The sequence below is a fragment of the Oryctolagus cuniculus genome, chromosome 18 (genome assembly GCF_964237555.1).
Source record: "Oryctolagus cuniculus chromosome 18, mOryCun1.1, whole genome shotgun sequence".
Classification (NCBI taxonomy): domain Eukaryota; kingdom Metazoa; phylum Chordata; class Mammalia; order Lagomorpha; family Leporidae; genus Oryctolagus; species Oryctolagus cuniculus.
The window spans coordinates 41,509,352-41,530,108 of NC_091449.1; the positions used below are offsets into that span (position 1 = coordinate 41,509,352).

General features: G+C 49.1%; 1 protein-coding gene across 2 annotated transcripts in view; it reads right to left on the reverse strand.

Annotated features, from left to right (window-relative positions):
* Nucleotides 1-6,367: 6,367 nt before the first annotated feature.
* CSNK2A2 (casein kinase 2 alpha 2) overlaps nt 6,368-20,757 on the reverse strand; it is a 39,511-nt gene continuing 25,121 nt past the window's right edge. Inside the window, exons 6-12 of one of the 2 annotated variants that reach the window (XM_051846823.2) lie at nt 18,914-18,997; nt 18,009-18,119; nt 17,263-17,364; nt 16,175-16,275; nt 15,264-15,412; nt 12,252-12,345; nt 6,368-6,776 (exon numbers count right to left, since the gene is read on the reverse strand). In XM_051846823.2, the coding sequence (XP_051702783.1) occupies nt 12,269-12,345; nt 15,264-15,412; nt 16,175-16,275; nt 17,263-17,364; nt 18,009-18,119; nt 18,914-18,997 (624 nt within the window). In that variant the 3' untranslated portion in view covers nt 6,368-6,776; nt 12,252-12,268. The remainder of the gene's footprint in view (nt 6,777-12,251; nt 12,346-15,263; nt 15,413-16,174; nt 16,276-17,262; nt 17,365-18,008; nt 18,120-18,913; nt 18,998-20,757) is intronic. The other variant, XM_051846824.2, reaches the window with a different exon arrangement.

A 20,757-nucleotide genomic window follows, 5' to 3' on the forward strand; every position in this document is an offset into this window, starting at 1 on the left:
GCTCCTGTCACCTAGGCCTGCCTTCCGCCCGGCCACACCCTCCTCTACAAACACCTCTCAGGCATTCCGGAAGGCTCCTTTCTGCAGGTGCACAGAGTCCTCACATTCTTCACCACCACTAGGAATTTGAATTTAGGACTCTGACACTTTGTGTTTCCTCACCTCCATCATCTACATCCTCACTTGTCTTTGTCCTTGGCCTTGATTGCACAGTTCATTCTTAACCTTTTGGTTTGAATACATCCTATTTTTTTTTTTTTTAAGATTTATTTTATTTGAAAGGCAGAGCTACAGAGAGAGAGAGGGAGAAACAGAGAGAGACCTTTCATCTCCTGGCTCACCCCCTGCAAATGACAGTAACAGACAGGGCTGGGCCAGGCCAAAGCCAGGATTCAAGAGCTTTATCTGGGTCTTCCACATGAGTGCAGGGGCCCAAGGACTTGGGCCATCTTCTGCTGCTTTCCCAGGTGCATTAGAGGGATCTGGATGGGAAGTGGAGCAGTTGGAACTCCTGCTTGTACCCATATGGGATGCTGGCACTGCAGGCCGTGGCTTTACCTGCTCTGCCACAGCACCGACCCCTTGAATATATCCCTAACAACCTTGTTACCCTCTCCCTCCCAGCAACTCACATGAATTCAAGGGGCTAAACTGCAGCCCTGCTAAGATGTGGTTGCAGCTACTCCTGCTATCCGCAAGCACCTGGATGTGGCTGGAGAAGCATTCCGAGTTGCGTGGACGGGTCTCGCATGTAGCCTCCTAAAGTTCGAAGTTGAGACTTCAGCTCTCCCACCCCAACGCACACACCCCTTGCTCAAATCCGCTCTACCCCTCTTGCCCATTCTAGTGAATGCCGACTTAACGCCTTGTTCAGACCAAAAGCCTTGGAGTTGGCCCGGGGTCCCCCCCCCCCAAACCCCCAGGCCACATGGGTGAATCCCCGTCTAATCGCATCACCAACTTTGTGAGTACTGTCCTGATCCTAACAATCAGCTGCTCCCCCCGTACCCCCGCAGCACCCTCTCTCTCACTTCCACCTGTGGGATCTGACAGCCTGTTCTCCACGGGGCCTACGGGGTGGGGGAGGGGTCCTCTTGGTAGCTCAGCGCTAGTGGCCAGGAACAAAACCCAACTTACTAGAGGATGTGATACTCTGAATGTAATTCAGTGTCTGAGGAATTTCATATTAGATCTGTGACTTTAATTTTAAAAAGGCTAAGCAAATTTAATTAAATGGGTAAGCAAGGAATGTTTAAAACATTTTATTAAATTTGAGTTTAGACTTAGGTTTGCTAGTGTTTGAAAGCTTAGAAGATTGCATGAAGCTTTAGGTCTTTCTTATTAGCTATTCCAAGTATTTGTGCAAACCAAACAGGTTGAGTTTTGAAATGTCTAAGGAAACTGGATTGTGTATGCAATGTTTAGGGCTTAACACATTAAGTTTTGCACTAATTGAACATCCATCAAAAATTAAGCCGAGGTGTTTATATTTGTAGCTGTGAAGGATTTGGAGTTGATCTTAAAGACACAAGATGAGAGGCCAGTGCTGAGGCACAGCGGGTTAAAGCCCTGGCCTGCAGTGCCAGCATCCCATATGGGTGCCGGTTCGAGTCCCGGCTGTTCCACTTCCGATCCAGCTCCCTGCTAATGCACCTGGGAAAGCAGCAGAGGACAGCCCAAGTCCTTGGGCCCCTGTACCCACATGGGAGACCCGGAGGAAGCTCCTGGCTTCTGGCTTCAGATCGGCGCAGCTCCAGCTGTTGTTGCCAGCTGGGGAATGAACCAGCGGATGGAAGATTTTTCTGTCTCTACCTCTCTCTCTGTAACTCTTTCAAATAAAGAAAATAAATCTTTTTTTTTTTTTTTTTTTTTTTTTTGACAGGCAGAGTGGACAGTGAGAGAGAGAGACAGAGAGAGAAAGGTCTTCCTTTTGCCGCTGGTTCACCCTCCAATGGCCGCCGCTGCAGCCGGCGCACCGCGCTGATCCTGGCAGGAGCCAGGAGCCAGGTGCTTTTCCTGGTCTCCCATGGGGTGCAGGGCCCAAGCACCTGGGCCATCCTCCACTGCACTCCCTGGCCATAGCAGAGAGCTGGCCTGGAAGAGGGGCAACCGGGACAGAATCCGGCGCCCCAACCGGGACTAGAACCCGGTGTGCCGGCGCCGCAAGGTGGAGGATTAGCCTATTGAGCCACGGCGCCGGCTCGAAAATAAATCTTTAAAAAAGACATAAGACGAATCTGATTCTTACATGCCCAGCTTTAGTAACTAAGCTATTGCTTGAACACTAGTAACCGCAGGCGTCCTATTTGAGAACCTTTGCTCACTGCTGAAGGTTTCCCCACAGCACTTCAAACACACTAAAGTGCAGCGACTTCTCATGTTTACCCTACATTTTTCCTGTTATTTTCAGAAAGAAACTTTAGAAGCTGCTTTTGAAATTATTTCATTAATTTTCATAAAAGAAATTTCTTTTAAAAAAAGATTTTATTTATTTGAAAGATGGAGTTACAGAGGAGAGACAGAAAGGTCTTCATCCACTAGTTTCTTTTTCTTTCTTTCTTCTTTTTTTTTTTTTTTTTTTGACAGGCAGAGTGGACAGTGAGAGAGAGAGAGAGAGAAAGGTCTTCCTTTGCCGAGGTTCACCCTCCAATGGCCGCCACGGCCAGTGCGCTGCGGCCGGCGCACTGCGCTGATCCGAAGCCAGGAGCCAGGTACTTATCCTGGTCTCCCATGGGGTGCAGGGCCCAAGCACTTGGGCCATCCTCCTCTGCACTCCCTAGCCACAGCAGAGAGCTGGCCTGGAAGAGGGGAAACTGGGACAGAATCCGGCGCCCTGACCGGGACTAGAACCCGGTGTGCCGGCGCCGCAAGGCGGAGGATTAGCCTAGTGAGCTGCGGCGCCAGCCCATCCACTAGTTTCACTCCCCAAATGGCTGCAGTGGCCGCAATGGCTGGAGCTGCACTGATCCAAAGCCAGAAGCCAGACCAGGAGCTTCTTCTGGGTCTCCCATGCAGGTGCAGGGGCCCAAGAGAAAGGTCTTTTTTTTTTTTTTTTTTTTGACAGGCAGAGTGGACAGTGAGAGAGAGAGACAGAGAGAAAGGTCTTCCTTTGCTGTTGGTTCATCCTCCAATGGCCACCGCGGCCAGTGCGCTGCGGCCAGCCCATCGCGCTGATCCGAAGGCAGGAGCCAGGTGCTTCTCCTGGTCTCCCATGGGGTGCAGGGCCCAAGCACTTGGGCCATCCTCCACTGCACTCCCGGGCCACAGCAGAGAGCTGGCCTGGAAGAGGGGCAACCGGGACAGAATCCGGCGCCCTGACCGGGACTAGAACCCGGTGTGGCGGGGCCACAAGGCGGAGGATTAGCCTACTGAGCCGCGGCGCCGGCGAGAAAGGTTTTTAAATCAAATATTGAACTATCAAAGTTCAGAGTTGGACATTTTAAGACGTTTAATTCCAATTATCATTTTCAATTTTCTTAAGTCAGAGCCCATATTTCTGTTTGTTTCAACTTATTTCTGGAGGCCCACAGGCCGCGGGCACCATGCCCCAGTGCCTGACAGGAGTCCTGCAAGTGTCCCAGGACCGAAGTCACTGCACGGCAAGGGACAGCGTGGAAGGCCCCTTCTTCAGAATTGCAGCTGTCCTGCCCAAGTCATGTGGCACAGCAGCTCCTGTCTGAGACTTTATCCCACACACACTGCCTAGTGCAGGGGCCGGCGTCGTGGCGTAGTATGTCCAACCTCTGCCTGTGACGCAGCCAGCACCCTCTGTGGGCGATGGTTTGAGTCCTGGCTGCTCCACTTCCCATCCAGCTCCCTGTTAACGCCTCTGGGAAAGCAGTAGAAGATGGCCCAAGTGCTTGGGCTGCTGCACCCATGTGGGAGACCCAGGAGAAGCTTCAGGCTCCTGGCTTCAGCCTGGCAGCCCCAGCTGTTGGGATCATTTGAAGGGTGAACCAGCAGATGGAAGATCTCTCCCTCTCTGTCTCTCCTCCTAACTCTGTCAAATTTTTTTTAAAAAGTAATGGCCGTGGCTCAACAGGCTAATCCTCCGCCTGCGGCACTGGCACTCCCGATTCTAGTCCCAGTCGGGGCGCCAGATTCTGTCCCGGTTGCTCCTCTTCCAGGCCAGCTCTCTGCTGTGGCCCGGGAGTGCAGTGGAGGATGGCCCAAGTGCTTGGGCCCTGCACCCGCACAGGAGACCAGGAAAAGCACCTGGCTCCTGGCTTCAGATCAGCGCGGTACACCGGCCGCGGCGGCCATTGGAGGGTGAGCCAACGGCAAAAGGAAGACCTTTTTCTCTTTCTCTCACTGTCCATTCTGCCTGTCAAAAAAAAAAAAAAAAAAAATTAAAAAAAAAAAGTAATGGAGGTGGCAAAAAGGTTTCATTCCAAATACTACATCTTACCTGAAAAAAAAAAAAATGTATGTGCAAATGTGTTCCTTGCAGCCATACCAGTAGTAATATTGAAACACAAGAAACAACCCGGGGCCAGTGCTGTGGCACAGCGGGTTAATGCCCTGGCCTGAAGTGCCGGCATCCCATATGGGTGCCGGTTCGAGACCCGGCTGCTTCACTTCCAATCCAGCTCTCTGCTGTGGCCTGGGAAAGCAGTAGAAGATGGCCCAAGTCCTTGGGCCCCTGCACCCGTGTGGGAGACCTGGAAGAAGCTCCTGGCTCCAGATTGGCGCAGCTCCAGCCGTTGCAGAGTTGGGGAGTGAACTATTGTACGGAAGACCTCTCTCTCTCTGCCTCTCCTTTCTCTGTAACTCTGACTTCCAAATAAATAAATAAAAAAAAATAAATCTTTAAAAAAAAAAACCCAGCACCCATTGACAAAGGATTGCTTCAACTCTGGTACACCACACAATGGAGCGCCACACAGCCCCGGAGAGGTGGCAGCTCCAGCCATCTGTGTCAACACGGGACGATTCCTGCAACTGAATGAAGTCACAAGTTGCAGAGAGAGAATGTATACTCTGGTTACATTTCTGTAAAAATGAAAATCATTCTAATTAAGAAATGCTAGTAAATGCATAGGGAGAAAATGAGAAGATACACACAAGTTCAGCAGGGGTTACCCCCAAGGGAGGCAAAGAGCTTGTGTGTGTGCATTGTGTGTGTGTATGAGGTGCTGGGGCAGGAATTTCATTAATTACATTTTTGTTCTACGACAAGCGTATGTTCTTAGTTTAGTAACCAGGGAAATCCAGGATTAAACCACCAAACAAACGAGATGTGAAGATGTGAGCTGACATTCTGAACATCCAAGCGTATTGTGGACAGAGCTGCAGCAGGTCCTTGGGTCAGTGGGCTTCTTGTCCCCATCTCTCAACGTCAAAACCACTAACTCCTCCTTTCCCTTCCTTCTGCAACTACACCTCCACTCCTCCCCACCCCCGTCTTCTACAACATCCAAGATTATTTGATGTGCTTCAGAGGCTTCTGGGAAATAAGACTTCCTCAGGGGGAAGCTAGAGAGAGCTCTGGTTTCAGAAAATGGGGGGACGGGTAGCTGGATGGGCCACTGGATGGACCCAGCATTCCAAATTCTGCAGGCATCTAAAAAATCCCAAACCAATCAACTCTCTGTCTGGCGACCTCAAACAGCAGTGGGTCAACAGAGGAGGTGCAGGCCCGTCACGTGGACAAATGCCAACATCCCAGCAAGGTGTCTTGTTGTCCCAGATATCCAGGGGACCAAGGGGAATGTGCAGAGCCTGGAGCCAAAAAGGGCTGTTTAAGAGCCAGCTTGAGGCAACCAGGCTGGTGATGGAGCCAGGAAGTACCAGGTCTACCTGCTCTGTGTGGCACTGGCCTCACAACTCTGGTGTCCAGCGGGGACTCAGTTCCAAGATGCCACCTCAGGAGCTGAATATCGTGACATCACAGTAGCACCAGAAAGGGCCTCTTTGCTTCTGGCCTTGCCCGGCCTTCAAAAACTACACGTCCTCGCTTTGGCTTGAGTCGTTCAGAGGAAGCAGTGGAAGAGCAAGGGAGGCGGAGTGGCTGCCCCCTGCTGCAGGACGCAACCAGCCTCCAGGCTGTACTTCTGGAACGGGGTGTTGGGGTTGGGGGACAGGACTGGAAGATGGAATGAACCAGGGAGCCACGGCAGGAGGCAGTAAAGGGGGAGACGACCCCGGTTCACTGAGGGCCACTTACTGTTCCTGACTGGGAGGTTTGCCCGCTCCCCGGGACTGGCTCACTCCCCACACCTTCCCACTCAGCAGCTCTGTGCAAAGTGTCCTTCTAACCGGCACTCCTCTGGCTAGAACGCGGCACAAATGCGCTTCTGGGCCACTCGGTCCTCTGGGATGCAGGTCTCAGTGAATGGCTGCTTCCGCACTGAAAACTCTCCATGCGTTTCTTTTAAAACCTTTTATTCAATAATATATACTTTTAAAATAAAATGTTAACTGCCCGCCATGCCATATATTGTCCCCACTCCCCCGCTGCGGCATCTGTGGTGCGCTGGCAGAACAGACGGCCACGGGACGGGACAACAGGAACCGACCATTCTGCACACCCTTCACAATTCCCATGCTTCTGGGTCAGGAGGGAGTCAACAGGAAGCCAAAGGCATGTGAACCTTTTACATTCGGAAGTGAGGTTTGATATACGGTGGTGGGCTGCCCTTCGCTTGGTCTGGTTCGTGCTCGCCAAACCTGCCACCGTTTTGTCTGCTCACGGAACGTGATCTCTCTACACACCTTAAGACGTTGGATTTGGTTCTTGTTCTGCTTATGGAAAAGTGGGAGGAACTGCAACAGACCTGGGGAAAGAGACGGGGGGGAGGGGAAAGACGGCGTTAATCGATCGGACCCTCTGGGAGACGCCCCCACTTGTGTGGGGCTCCCTTCTCTTGAAGAGGCCTGAGGACAGACTGCAAGCTTGCCTTTCCCTGCCACTTGGTGGTTTTCGGTTCCAAGCAGCACCCTCTCCCCAGCACCCGAGCACAGGCCGACCTCACAGCCTTCTGCCAGCTCAGCAAGGCGCTCTGGGCCTCCTGCCTCTTCTCTTGGGTCCAGGTGCTGACGTGGAAGCCTTGGAGCCCCCTGACCACTCTGCGCATGCCAAGCTACAAGTTCAGCAGCCCAAGTCTAGGTCCCCCTCACACCTGATCCCATCTGAGAATGTCTTGGGCAAAGCATCAATGACTTCGTACTGATTCAGAGCAAAAAGGTCCACTAACAGAGCGTGAAAGGAACTACCCTCGGCATCAGGAGGCTGACAGTGCGGCCTGAAAACTCCACTTCTCCTTCCACGTCTGGTCCTGCAAAGAATGTGCTGAGATGCCAGCAGCGGAATTCTAGAAGTGTCTCCCAGATTGGGACAATACTAAAAGGAAGGACCTGAATCATTCCACGACTTGGGCAAAGAAAGGGTTCCACGCCTACATAGTGCACAGCTAAGAAGTTACTGTGTGTGCCTTAAGGCACTTCAATCCATTTCCAAGGGGCCAACTCCTCTGGGGGGATGAGAAGGAAGCACACCAGACACACCACCGTTGGCCAAACAGTGGGCCTGCAAGGGCACACACGTGTTCCAAGGAACAGGAGCAGGGAGACATGTGCATCAATACAGAGCACTGGGCCACAAGTTACAGTCACGCAACAAAGGCAATCCCAAGCAGCGGTTGTCTGAGTGGTGTGGTCCAGCACCACACACCAGAGTAACCCCGCAACTCTGCTCGCCCCACTCCCGCGAGAGCAAAGCCCTCCCGCCACGGTGAGGAGCCTTGACCACCAGGCTGGCCTCTATGCAGCTCAATTATCCCGCCCATCCCCCCTGTCCCCCAAGACACAGGAAATTCAAGTTAAGGTCCTCATAGCAACGGTTTGTCTTTCACTTGGGAAGGCCAGTTATTGTCAACATTTTTATTTATGAAAACAGGATTTAACATGGCATTTTTCTTCCCTCTAAGGGCAGCAGCACAGAAGTCACACATCGGTCGTCCAGGGATACAAAGAGGCGGCCAACGGTGTCTCAAGTAGTCACTTGTAAAGGATCACAACCCACGCAGTGTGGCTCTTCTGCCAACAGAAGGCTCCACGGTTCTTGAAGCTTATCCAAACTTTCCACTGGATGTCAAGATTTCTGTCCCAAACTCTTGTTAGTTATCATTTACAGCAAGAAGAGCCAGCAAGTGAAAAACTGTTAATTTATTGATTCAAAGTTGTATTTTGTTTTTAAAAACAATCCCCAATACATGCAGTTCAGGGTTAAGTATCACATTTGTAGCACACTGTTGAGTCTCAACACAGACGGAGGCATCACCTGCACAACCCCATCTCCTTTCCCGCCAGCCTCTACAACGCCTGGCTGGGAGTGTGGTCGCTAACTTCCACACAGCTCAAAACCGCACCACCAGTTCTCTGGTCCCAATGTTTCCCTGCCACCTGCCCTCCTCCCTACCCCATTCTCGAGCTAACTTTAAAGGCAGGACATTACCCAGTTTCAATTCATTAAGCTCACTTGCTTTAAAAAGTTTAATTCATTCAACTTTGGCTTCTCCGTGTGCTCGTGTGGCCCCCGCCTGCTCTTGCTGTTGGAAGGGTTCCAGTTTAAATGATGGCGACTCTTGTCAGTTATCATCCACTCATTCATTTGTAGGAGGGAAGTTTACCTTTCCCTGTGGGTGTCCATGAAGTAACACAAGTTCCTAAATAAATCATCTAATCTGAACTGGCATTAAAGGAAACTGTTAACTGGGCTCTCTTAAGAGTTACATCAATGCATATATAAAAATTCCTGCAACTGTTGCTTGTGTCCCCACATAGTTTTGCTTCTCTCCTCATCACTGCAGCACCTGGGAGAACCTAAGTCATTTCCCTGAGTAGCACAGACCCACAGCACCCAGGTCCCCCTCTGGGACTCAGCACCTGACTCCTGAGCACCACCTTCCAGTCCCACTGGAACCACTCCAGGGCGCAGGGGGTGTTCCAGGACATGGACTCGGGCCTTCTCATTTTAGCCCCACAGGAAGTGTTTCCTCCTCCAGATCTACCTTCAGGTCTTTTTTCTTATTGGTTCCTTTTAACTACACCTGCTCTTGGTCACTCTCCACACCCAGGGACTAGGTGCTCTCCTCGGCCTCTCATCAAGCAATCCGAGTACCTTCCTGTGTGCTGGAGAACACACTGTGAGTACAGATGCACTGGACAATGTCTGGAGCCTCCCCAGGCCAGCACTGGCACTTCTCTAATGGGTAAAACACCCGGGAATGCTTGGTCTGCCTTACGTACTCAACAGCTTCTCCCTACCCGGAGAGGGGACAGGAGCAAGGCCAGCTGACGGGACCCAGGGGAGCACGAACTGCCGCAGATGCACATGGCACGGACTGCGGCACAGTTCCACTCACACTGTGGGGTTTCGCCGCTGAAGCAAACCTTGCAGTTGTGCTCGCCTGTGGCCAGCCAGCGGCGCTCTACCCATCTGGATTAGGCACGGGAACCTTTGTTCTTACCCTGCCAGCTCTATGTTCTTGAACATAGGCAGTACCTGAGATGACAGTGTAACACTACCCTGTTCCCCATGTTTTTTGCTTTTCTCTAGGAAATAATTAAGTCCTTATCATAGGCACTTTAACCTGTTATAAGGTAACGAAGCAAACAACAATTACTGAGATGAGCTTAAGAAAATATGAACTGAACTGGATAATGAGTGGGTAAATTCACCACAGTTTAGTCTAAAAATAAGACTAGACTTACACTCCCAGTCTCTTTCTCCCTCTCTCTCCCTCTGTCTCTCTCTCTCTCTCTCTCACACACACACACACACACACACCCCACCCACACCCCTCCACACATCCTTTTGGAAGGTCTGAAGGCTACCTCCTAACCCAGTTAAACCCTATAAAATCTCAGGGGAGCTGGGTTCATCTGGAGACAAAATGGTTTTGAAGACAGGTAAAAGGGAAAGCCTGGATTAGACTCCCTTCATTCTGGGGAAGGCCAGCCTAGCTGTGAAGACCAGACCGGGGAGGGAGTGAGCATTTCACACCCAGTTACTCTCTCAGTCTAAGGCATGGCAAGAGGTCGAAAGAACAGGTGCTGGAGAAGTAAACTGTGCTGAACAAGGAGGAACCACTCCTGTGTCACAGCTGCAGTTACAAGGACGAGCGGCTTGGCTGTGTCTGCGCCAATGTCATGGCCAAAGGAGAGGGGAGGAGGAGGTCACTCTGCTTCTCCAGATGCCTTTACTGCTTCTGGGGACCCAAGTGGGCGGGGGGAGCAGGGGACAGAAAGGGTTACTGCTTCCCCAAGACCTCCCGAGTAGGCTCCTGCCTGGTCCAGACAACTTGCAAAATAAAAAATGCAGGGGGGAGGGGAGGAGGTGCTAAAGGAGACAAGAGGCAGGGGAGCAGGAAAGATACCCGGTGCCTGTGCGGGCGCACCTGAAGGCTTCTGATCCCCAACACGCTGAGTCTGGCTGCCTGACACGTATCGGCAGCTTCAGCCAAGAGCGCCCATCTTATTTTTGATTTGCAGGTAGAACAAACATTTACGTTAATATTCAGAATGTGCAAGGCTGTCAGGCAGCACTGATATGAGAACCTTAATAATGTATTTCCTGGCTTCGGGATCTTTTTATATTTTTTAATCCGTAAACTCAACTCTACAGTAAGAGAAGAGTTTCATTTGCATTTTAAGTTTCCATAAACCAAACAACAAAAATAGAATCTACATTTAGAGATAGGACCTGCTACCAATACGATTTTATTTGAATATGGAATGTAAACAGATGTTTCAAACAAACAATCTAACCTTATAAAAACGTATGGCATTATTGAATGGTTAATAGAGAAGTCCTAGAGTGTGACTGGGGGGGGACACCTCCAGCACTAGCTCTAGCCTAGGTGTTAGGTCCCCAGAGCTGCAATACGGCTCTGCAGCTGGGGCAAAGGGACCAATGGCAAGCCGCGCTCACGGAAAGGTAAGCCCCCAAATGCTATCAGCCCTATCACTTTTTTAAAACAAAGTCTACTTCCTTTGCTAACGTGAAGGTTGAGTTAGCACGGTGAATCAAACGAAAGCTTTAACACTTGCCCCAGGGGCACTCCCTCCTTCCCCAAGCCCCTGTACATGCGTCTCCTCTCAGGCGCCTGAGTTACGGGATGGCCTTGCCCACACAACGCCAGTACCTGCATGCCAGAAAGACTGATCATCGCCATCACATTCACGTATCACACATCAGAGCTGACAAATGCACAGTACCCCGATTACAGCCAGAAACCTTCTCGTAGGGGTAAAAGGAAAAGGGGGTAGAAATTGGCAGTACATTTTTTTTCAGTTAAATCTTTCCTGAAAAATTCTAATAGGATATTTTTCTCTTTCCCCGATCAGCCTGAAAACTGACTTTCCAGTTTTAGTTATGGTTCTGAACAAAAAGGTCTTTGTTTCACAGGTGCATTAAAATAGGTGTACACACTGGGACGTGCTGGGAACGGGGAGATTTTCCTTCCTTAGAAGGCTGTGTGGGGGGGAAAAAGCCAAACAACAAAAAAAATAGCAACAAGATTTTATGGTTAGGAAAATCCAAAAGGGTTGCAGTGCGCTCCCAGTGACGCACTCGGCGTGGAACTTTTGAGACCCACGGACCTGCTCACGGCATCAGATTTAAAGGGATGCCTTCTGACACCAGAGGGGACTCTTGTGAAAGCGAGTGATGAACAGCACATGTAGAGGAAAACTGCAGGGATGGGAGACATTTCCTGGAGAGCTCATGGCATTAAAAAAAAAAAAAAAAATACATAAAACATGGATTTGTAAAAGAGTTAAAAAAAATACTGTCACTGTTTTAATATCTCTTTCTCGTACATGAGGCTGGTGTGGCAGTACAGACTGCTGACGTTTGCTAAACTGGAGCCTGACTTCTCGTCAAAGGAAACCCAGACCACAATGGAATAGATAGGAAGTCAGATATTCAGAGCTTGTTGATTGCACGGGTTAACTCCACAGTGCTGTCCTGTGAACTAAGGGAATGTACAACAACTCCGAGTTTCTCATCTCCCATGCATTCCAGCGGCAGAGTGCCCTCAGATCCTGAACTACGTGCAGGGCCAGGCCGCGACGGCAGCTCCCTGCCGACTAGTACTGGGGAGTTGCTTTCTTTTTGACAGGCTTTTAGGTCTTTATTCTTCTTTTTAGAAGGAATGATTGGAATTTCTTTTTATCACACTGTAGTTTTCCTTCAAGATTTGTGTTGGGTTGGTTGATTTTATTGGCAAGCATCAATGCCAAATTACCCGTCGCTCTCCCGTCTTCATCGTGCTGCCGTGAGACCACTGGAGAGCACAGCATTATCTGCACAAGGCTGGGACTGCTCCTTCACCACAGGGTCTGCAAGAAAGCAGGGTCAAGGTCAGCAGGGCCAGGGCTGGGGAGGGCAGCCAAGCCCTTGGCGGAGACACAGCCTCACACACAAGGCGGGTCAGCCGCGTGCCCGAGCGGAGTGCACATCACACACATGGAAACCAGACGTGGAGCAGTGACCGGGGCCCTGTTCTTGTAGCCAGCTCTTACACTTCCTCAAAGCACAGGCTCAACCGCTGGGACACGCGGAACCCCCACTTACCATTGTTCAAGAGGTCTACTAATCTCATGTTACTTGCTTTGAATACTAACCCTAATTTCTTCAAACCCCAGACAATAAGCCGTTCAGAGGAAATGGTGAATAACAAGAGCCATTAGGAGTCTATCAGTCTCGGGCTGGCACTGCGGTGCAGCGGGTTAATGCCCTGGCCTTGAAGTGCCGGCATCCCATATGGGCGCCAGTTCTAGTCCTGGCTGCTCCTCTTCCAATCCAGCTCTCTACTATGGCCTGGGAAAGCAGTACAGGATGGCCCAGGTCCTTGGGCCCCTGCACTCGTGTGGGAGACCCGGAAGAACTGGCTCTTGGCTTTGGATCTGTGCAGCTCTGGCCACTGCGGCCAATTGGGGAGTGAACCATTGGGGAGAGAAGACCTCTCCCTCTCTGCCTCTCTCCTCTCTGTGTAACTCTTTCAAATAAAAATAAATAAATCTTTAAAAAAAAAAAAAGCAGCAGCAGTAGTTTAAAATTTTCTGAATTGAAGTTTGGAATGGATTCAGAAAAGGAGACCGTGAATGGCACGTTACAGACATCGGTCTAGCGAGCTAGCTCAACGGGAGAGGAGCTCCGTGCCAGGCCTGGGGCGCGGGAGGACGGCAAGCTGCACTTGTCTGAGGGCGGGAAGGCAGACGGTTAGACCTTCTAAAATCTGCTTTCTCCTGATGTGTAAGGGCCAGAAGTTCAAGACCAGAGCAACAAATTCTTCAGGCAGGGATTTTATCTCTGGAGGGAAGAACGAAGCTGGAAAGACAGCACATCAGTCAAGCAGCCAGTGAAAATGATGAAAGCTTCCACTTCGACTCAGAGAATGACTGAGCCACTCATGTAAGCTCCCTGTCTCCAGTCTCCTCCCTGACTAGGCTGTTACCCCAAAAGTGAATCTTCTGAGCAAAGTTCATTTGAAACACTCTACCAACAGCAAGAGCCACCTGTATAAAATGAATGCACAGGGCTGGTGCTGTGGCGTAGCGGGTAAAGCCTGTGCCTCTAGTGCCACCATCCCATAAGGGTGCAGGTTCAAGTCCTGGCTGCTCCACTTCTGATCCAGCTCTCTGCTTTGGCCTGGGAAAGCAGTGGAAGATGGCCCAAGTCCCTAGGCCCCTGCACTCGCGTGGAAGACCCGGAAGAAGCTCCTGGCTCCTGGCTTCGGATCCGTGCAGCTCCGGCCATTGCAGCCAATTAGGGAGTGAACCAGCGGATGGAAGACCTCTCTCCCTGCCTTTCTTTCTCTCTCTGTATAACTCTTTCAAATAATAAAAAAAACTGAATGCACACAAACTTCTGAGGTGCCAGTCAGATCAGGTAGATTTCAGTGAGCTGTTGCCATACCTGCTTTCCTTTTCCTCAAATTTCATTTGTCATTTCTTTGCCTTTTTTTTTTTTTTTAAAGATTATTTTATTTTATTTATTTGAAAGATGTAGTACAGAAGAGACAAGAGACATCTTCCATATACTGGTTCACTCCCCAAATGGGCTGCAATGGCCAGGGCGGGGCCAGATGAGCCAGGAGCCAGAAGCCTCATCCAGGTCTCCCACGTGGATGCAGAGGCCCAAGGACTTGGGCCATCCTCTGCTGCTTTCCCAGGTGTATAGCAGGGAGCTGGATCAGAAGCAGAGCAGCCTGGACTTGAATCAGTACTCATATGGGTTACCAGCTCTGTAGGCAGTGGCTTAACCTGTTATGTCAACTCCAGCCCCTATTTATTCTCTTCTTTAAAAATATACTACAGTGGGGCTGGTGCTGTGGTGCATCAGGGTAAGGCCACAGCCTGCTGCACCGGCATCCCATATGAGCACTGGTTTGAGTCCTTGTTGCTCCACTTCCAATCCAGCTCCCTGCTAATGTGCCTGGGAAAGCAGCGAAGGATGGCCCAATTCCTTGGGCCCCTGCACTCACAGGGAGACCAAGAAGTTCCTGGCTTCAGATTGGCTCAACTCTGGCCACTGCAGACATTTGGGGAGTAAACCAGAGGATGGAAGACCTCTTTCTTTATGTCTACTATAACTTTCTCAAATAAATAAAATAAATCTTAAAAAAATATATTATAGTTACTTACTTTTGACTAATCATTAGCTTTAATTTTTTTAAACAAATTTATATATTTTATTTTTTTAAATATGGAGACAGACCGAGATTTTCCATGTACTGGTTCATGCCCCAAATGCCTACAAAAGCTAGGTCTGGGCCAGGCCCAAGCCAAGAGCTCAATTTGGGTGGCAGAGACAGAAGTACTTGAGTCATTGTCTGCGGCCTCTCAGGGTACACATTAGCTGAAACCTGGAATACGAAGGTGAGGCAGGGAACTCAAATCCTGGCACCCTGATACATACAGGATGTGCGTGCCAAACGCTCACCTCTAATTACTTGCTTCTTAATGTATATGTTTGAAAACAAATTTTTACATCTTTGGGGTCTATTAATTGAGGGGCTAGGAAACTGTCAAATAGACTGCACCCAAGGGAGCTCCAGCTTGTGAACAAGCAAATACTTCTGGGGATCAAGAAACCAATTTGCAAAGTTGTCTCAGCTGTCTAGGACTAATGCGGTCAAACTGCAACAATCTAATCCAAAGAGCCAGAATGCCTTTGAGCGGTCTCAAAGATAAAGGGGGAAAGATTTTTCCTCGAGTGAAAGATAAACCCCGGACCCCAGTCCCTGGTGACTCACAGAAGTACGGGTGCTCCATGGCCTCTTTAGCGGTCAGTCTCTGTTGATGGTCGTATCGCAGGAGTTTGTCCAGAAGATCTAGGGCCTCAGGGCTGACAAGGTGTCTGTTTTCACTATGGATAAAGTTCTCCCAGCGTTTCCGGGAATGTCTGACAAGAAAAAGGAAGCATTGGTACTCTTAGACCATGACTCAGAATACCAATGAGAGTACAAGAGCCCTCACCTATTAGGGCCAAAGTCAACAAAATCATGGAACCCTGGGCTCATTACGATCCTGCTACATCTCATTTTCACGGGTGCCCACCCTGCCCCCCACTGTCATATTATAGCATCATGACACAAAACAGTGCCCTGGGATTCAAAAGAACTAGTCAAAATCTCAAAATTTTATTTAGAATTTGTAACCTTTCTCAGTAATCTTTTATGCCCCAGGCGGTTATTCTGAGTTATATTTACTGGTCAGGAGACATATTTAGAGACTAACCTCAGAAACACAAAAATTCCAAAAAATATACTGTTTATTGGAAACTGTCAAACTTTTCAACATGATGGCATTGCACCTGGAAATTCAAATATGCTATAGAGAACACAGAAAATCTAATAATCTCTTATTCAAAGAACAATCACAGCTTTCTAAGATTGCCATTAAAATAAACACATGCTGTACCAGAAAGTTTTCTCTAACACTATGATTTTATTTTCTATCTTCTATCCAAACACAAGTTATATCCTGAAGAAATTAAATGATTAGAAGATACATATCATGCCCAAGTTATCTCAAAATACACATGGGGAAAAAAAAGAGCATTTCACTTTTGGTACAAGTAGGAAGGGGAAAGAAAAGTGATTTTGGCTAACCTTCCCGCTTCCAAAATGGGGTGAGGTCAACCCCCCCCCCCCCCCTTACTTACTGTCCCAGGATATCATTGAAGTGTGGATCTAGGTCTATGTGATACTTCTTCAGATACCCATACAGCTCATCGGTACCCAGAACCTTGGCAATCCGAACAAGCTGAAACATAAAACAAGCTGACCAAATCACTGAGCACAGCACTCGGACTGCAAGTCTGTGAGGACACAGGACCAGCGGAGCCAGAAGACTCCGCACCACCAGGCCTCCAGGGCCCAGATACAGATTTGAGTCTAATGTGGGCTGACAAATCCAAGAACATGACGTCCACATAAATGCCTATCACCCTACTGGAAGCTCATGATCACGGGAGTATCAATCTAGAATCTGCTGTTAGTAGTCAAGGAGGGGCCCCAATTGCTTCATAAAATCACTTGGCAAGTGTAGCACAGAGGACATCATCTGTCTCTGTAACCAGAGAGAAGACTGAGACATTCTTTACCTTGAAGAAACGTTTATATGCAGACATTGCTATTTAGTGAGTGGCTCAAAAATAGCATTCCTCACTAAGGACATTATTTTTTTTTAAATATGTATTTATTTATATATTTATTTGGAAGAGAGACAGAGAAAGAGCAATCGATCGATCTTCCTTCCACTGGTTCACTCCCAAATGGCTGCAAAGGCCAGGCAGGAGCCAGGAGCCTGGAACTCTGGTCTCCCAGGTGGGTACAGGGGCCCGAGTACTTGGGCCACCTTCCAGTGTTTTCCCAGGCACATTAGCAGAGAGCAGGATCAGAAGTAGAGCACTGTGGCCTAGTGGGTTGGGCTGCAAAGGCCAGCATCCCCATATAGGGGTTGGTTTATGTCCTGGCCGCTCCACTTCTGATCCAGCTTCCTGCCGATGTGCCTGGGAAAGCAAGATGGCCTAAGCACTCGGGCCCCTACCATCCACATGGGAGATCCAGATGAAGGTCCTGGTTTTGGCCTGACTCAGCCCTGACTGTTGCAGCAATCTGGGGAGTGAACCCGTGGACATATAGCAGGTATAGCCAGCAGCAGCTTAAACCACTACACTGCAGCAACAGTCCAGACGTCCTTTTCTTGGCATTCAGCCCCAGTAGACAGAAGTGGATGGCGTCCGCTCACCTGGTCATAGTTGTCCTGCCCGTGGAAGAAAGGCTCCTTTCGGAAGATCATGCTTGCCAGCATGCAGCCCAAACTCCACATGTCCAGGCTGTAATCATACATCTGAGGCAATAACGATCAACAGTGTCAGAAACCCGCTTCTCTGCTAAGCATCTCTTATCTGCGTTTACAGGTTATTTAAGAACTGAAAGCTTGCCTCTCCTCATATAAAAAAAGTACCCGAAAAAAATCTGCAAGTTGCTTTTGGGGGGTAGAATAATGGCTGGGTTCTGGAAGGACCTAAACTGACTAAATAAACAGCAAAGAGGGAAAGCCCCAAAGAAGTTTCAAAATAACCCCAAGAGAGCCGGCGCCGTGGCTCAATAGGCTAATCCTCCACCTTGCGGCGCCGGCACACCGGGTTCTAGTCCCGGTTGGGGCGCCGGATTCTGTCCCGGTTGCCCCTCTTCCAGGCCAGCTCTCTGCTATGGCCAGGGAGTGCAGTGGAGGATGGCCCAGGTGCTTGGGCCCTGCACCCCATGGGAGACCAGGAAAAGCACCTGGCTCCTGGCTCCTGCCAGGATCAGCGCGGTGCGCCGGCTGCAGCGGCGGCCATTGGAGGGTGAACCAACGGCAAAGGAAGACCTTTCTCTCTCTGTCTCTCTCTCACTGTCCACTCTGCCTGTCAAAAAAAAAAAAAAAAAAAAAAAAAAAAAAAAAAAAAAAAAAAAAAAAAAAACCCCAAGAAGCTCTACTAACAAGTTTACCTGATAGTCCACAAGGAGCTCTGGTCCCTTGAAATACCTCGAGGCTACACGAACATTATACTCCTGAGCAGGATGATAGAACTCTGCCAGGCCCCAGTCTATCAGTCGTAGCTGCAAACACGACAGGAGTAGAACGCGTGAGAGGAGGGTTTCCAGGCGCCAGTGCCAGAGAACAAGGCTTCATCACACAGGCAATGATTATATGGCCACAAACAAAATGTGAGCAGGTGCACTCGTTAAAAAATTAGTTTCAGCAGCTGTCTAAAAGGTCCCTTCTAGAGCAGAACACCTGGAGTTTTTTTTTTTTTTTTTTTTTTTTTTGCTGTTGTTAATTTAAATTACCCTGGCTCACCACTCTCTCCAGATAACAGAACTCAATGTTCACAGTACTTCCATGTGTAACATATTTCCCCCACATTCATGGCGTTCATTATAAGCTCCAGGCATAACTGCAAGGGGTGGGGACATTGCCCCATCCCAAGACTGAAGCACTGCTCTCACTTGTCATTAATCGACTACTAGCTGATCCATTTACTCACCATCAGCGACAACCAGAGCTGGCTATCAAAAACAGGAGAGACCCAAGGGTATGTTTAAGGCCAGGCAGATTGATCTGAGGGTCACTGAGAAGCAAAGCAGAAACCACCATCTGTAGTTTCTGAGACCCTCGGGAAAACTATGACCAAAATAAACAAGCGATAACAGGGTCCTCCGGCTACTTTCCTTGTGTACTGTTGCTATGCAAAGCAGAAACCAACATTGGAAGGGGAAGAAGTAAGAGTAATTAACACAAGTCCATCAAAGAAAAGAGCACGGTCTCCAGAAACCACCGTGGTCATGGAGAGCCTCCGGGTCTGCCCTACGCCTTCTGATTCGGGCTTGCCACTGCCTGGCGGTAATGGTACCTTTTTCTGTTGGTGATCTATCATGACATTGTGAGGTTTCACATCCCTGTGCATGATTCCCTTGCTGTGGCAGTAATCCAGAGCCTATTAGGTAAGAAAGCACAGAGAAAAGTAAGCAAACCCTCAACCACCCTCCAATGCAAGCATATGCTCATTAGTGACACCTTGACTTGAATACAATATCCCAAGGTGGGCTCAATGCCTGTAATCAACAAGGGAAAACAAGCTTCCAAAGGCACCCCTGGCTCTCTGTGCACACCACGGCTGGCAGCTGGTGGGAAGAGGGCTCTGGAAGGAACATCAAGGGCTATGAGGAAGGTGTCTTTTAAAAGGTAGAAGAAACCAGATCTGGAAACCCCACTGGAGTCGCCTCTCACAGTGGTTCAAAGGATAAGCCAGAATGCACGTGCACATGGACAATGACGTGCAAATATATCTTTCAACATGGCTTGTCTTTTAGACAAGTGTCCGCATGTGTGTTCCAGATCAACAAGCATTAGTATTTTCCTAAAATACAACTGCTGAGTCACTTGGCCTTTGTATTATTACTCAAGGAGAAAAGAGCTTCCTTTACTTGATACAGATAGGGTGTTTACGTATGCAAGTCAGTGTTTCAGAAAATTCAGAGTTGTGCTACCATCACTTTTCCATTAGCCCCAAATTTCTGTTTAGCAGAATCCTTGACCTCTACCCACAAGATGCCAGTAGTACCCCTCCCACGCTAACAACCACAAACAGTTCCAGGTATTGCCAGATGTGCCCTGAGCAGCAAACCTGAGCCGGCTATTTTAGAAGACACTGCATGGACATCTTCACGTTGGAAACCAGGGAATGTTCCCTAGTATCTGCATCCCAGGAATGAGCTCCTCTAGTCTGTATCAAATTCTGCTTCCCCGCCCTCCAAAAAAACATAAAATACACACTGCTTTTTATTGGAAGATCAAGAATTGGCAGTGCTAAACTATGGTGACAGAAGAACACCATCCTCAGGGAAGGGGACATGAAGAGGAAGGCACAACGGAAGCCCTCAGGTTTGTTCATAATATTCTCCACCAGCCCCGTGGCACCGTCTACAAGCATGGAAATACTCCACACCTTCGCTCTGCCGTGCTTCACAGCAGCTAACACCACCCGAGGCCACTGAGCTTCTGAGTGCGGCTACTGTGGGTAAGATCGGAGTTCTAACTTCACTTCGGCAGCTACCTCTGGGAAGCAGCTACGATATCAGACAAGGCAAGTACTATATCAGACAAGTAGATCTGGGTGACGCTTTACACAAGCAAAACTTAAAAAATACATTCCAGATTTATTCACTTCCCCTCCTCCTTCAATTCTGTTTTTTCTTTGTTTTCTAACACTTGTCAAAGATCCCAGCTCAGGAAGGCACACCTGCCTGAATCTGTGTCAAGGATCAGACTCTGCTGCAGGCCCCAGCAAGTCACTGAGCGATCACCACCCAGCAGCCACGACCTCGGTGAAAAGCGACATTTTCAACCAAGTTAAATATTTTCTCTTCCTCACCCTCACTGCTCCCTGCAAACACCACCATGGTTATCAAACACTGACTGGTATTTCACCTAGACTTTGCCCAAAGGAACAAACCAACTAGGACCACAATACCTGGGAGGAAAACTAAAGGCTGAATAAATACAGGAGGGTAACTAATCCTCTTGTCAAGTTCACCAATCAGACTCCCTGTGGAGGTACTGACATGCTTTAACATTCCTTGAGGAATTACTTCGGTTTTAAAACCTGGTACAGTTTGTGACCACTGGCATAAAAGATGCTTCTCGGGTTTCATCTGGGCTCCTGTCCTCACCAGCAGACCGAGTGTGCCCCGCAGC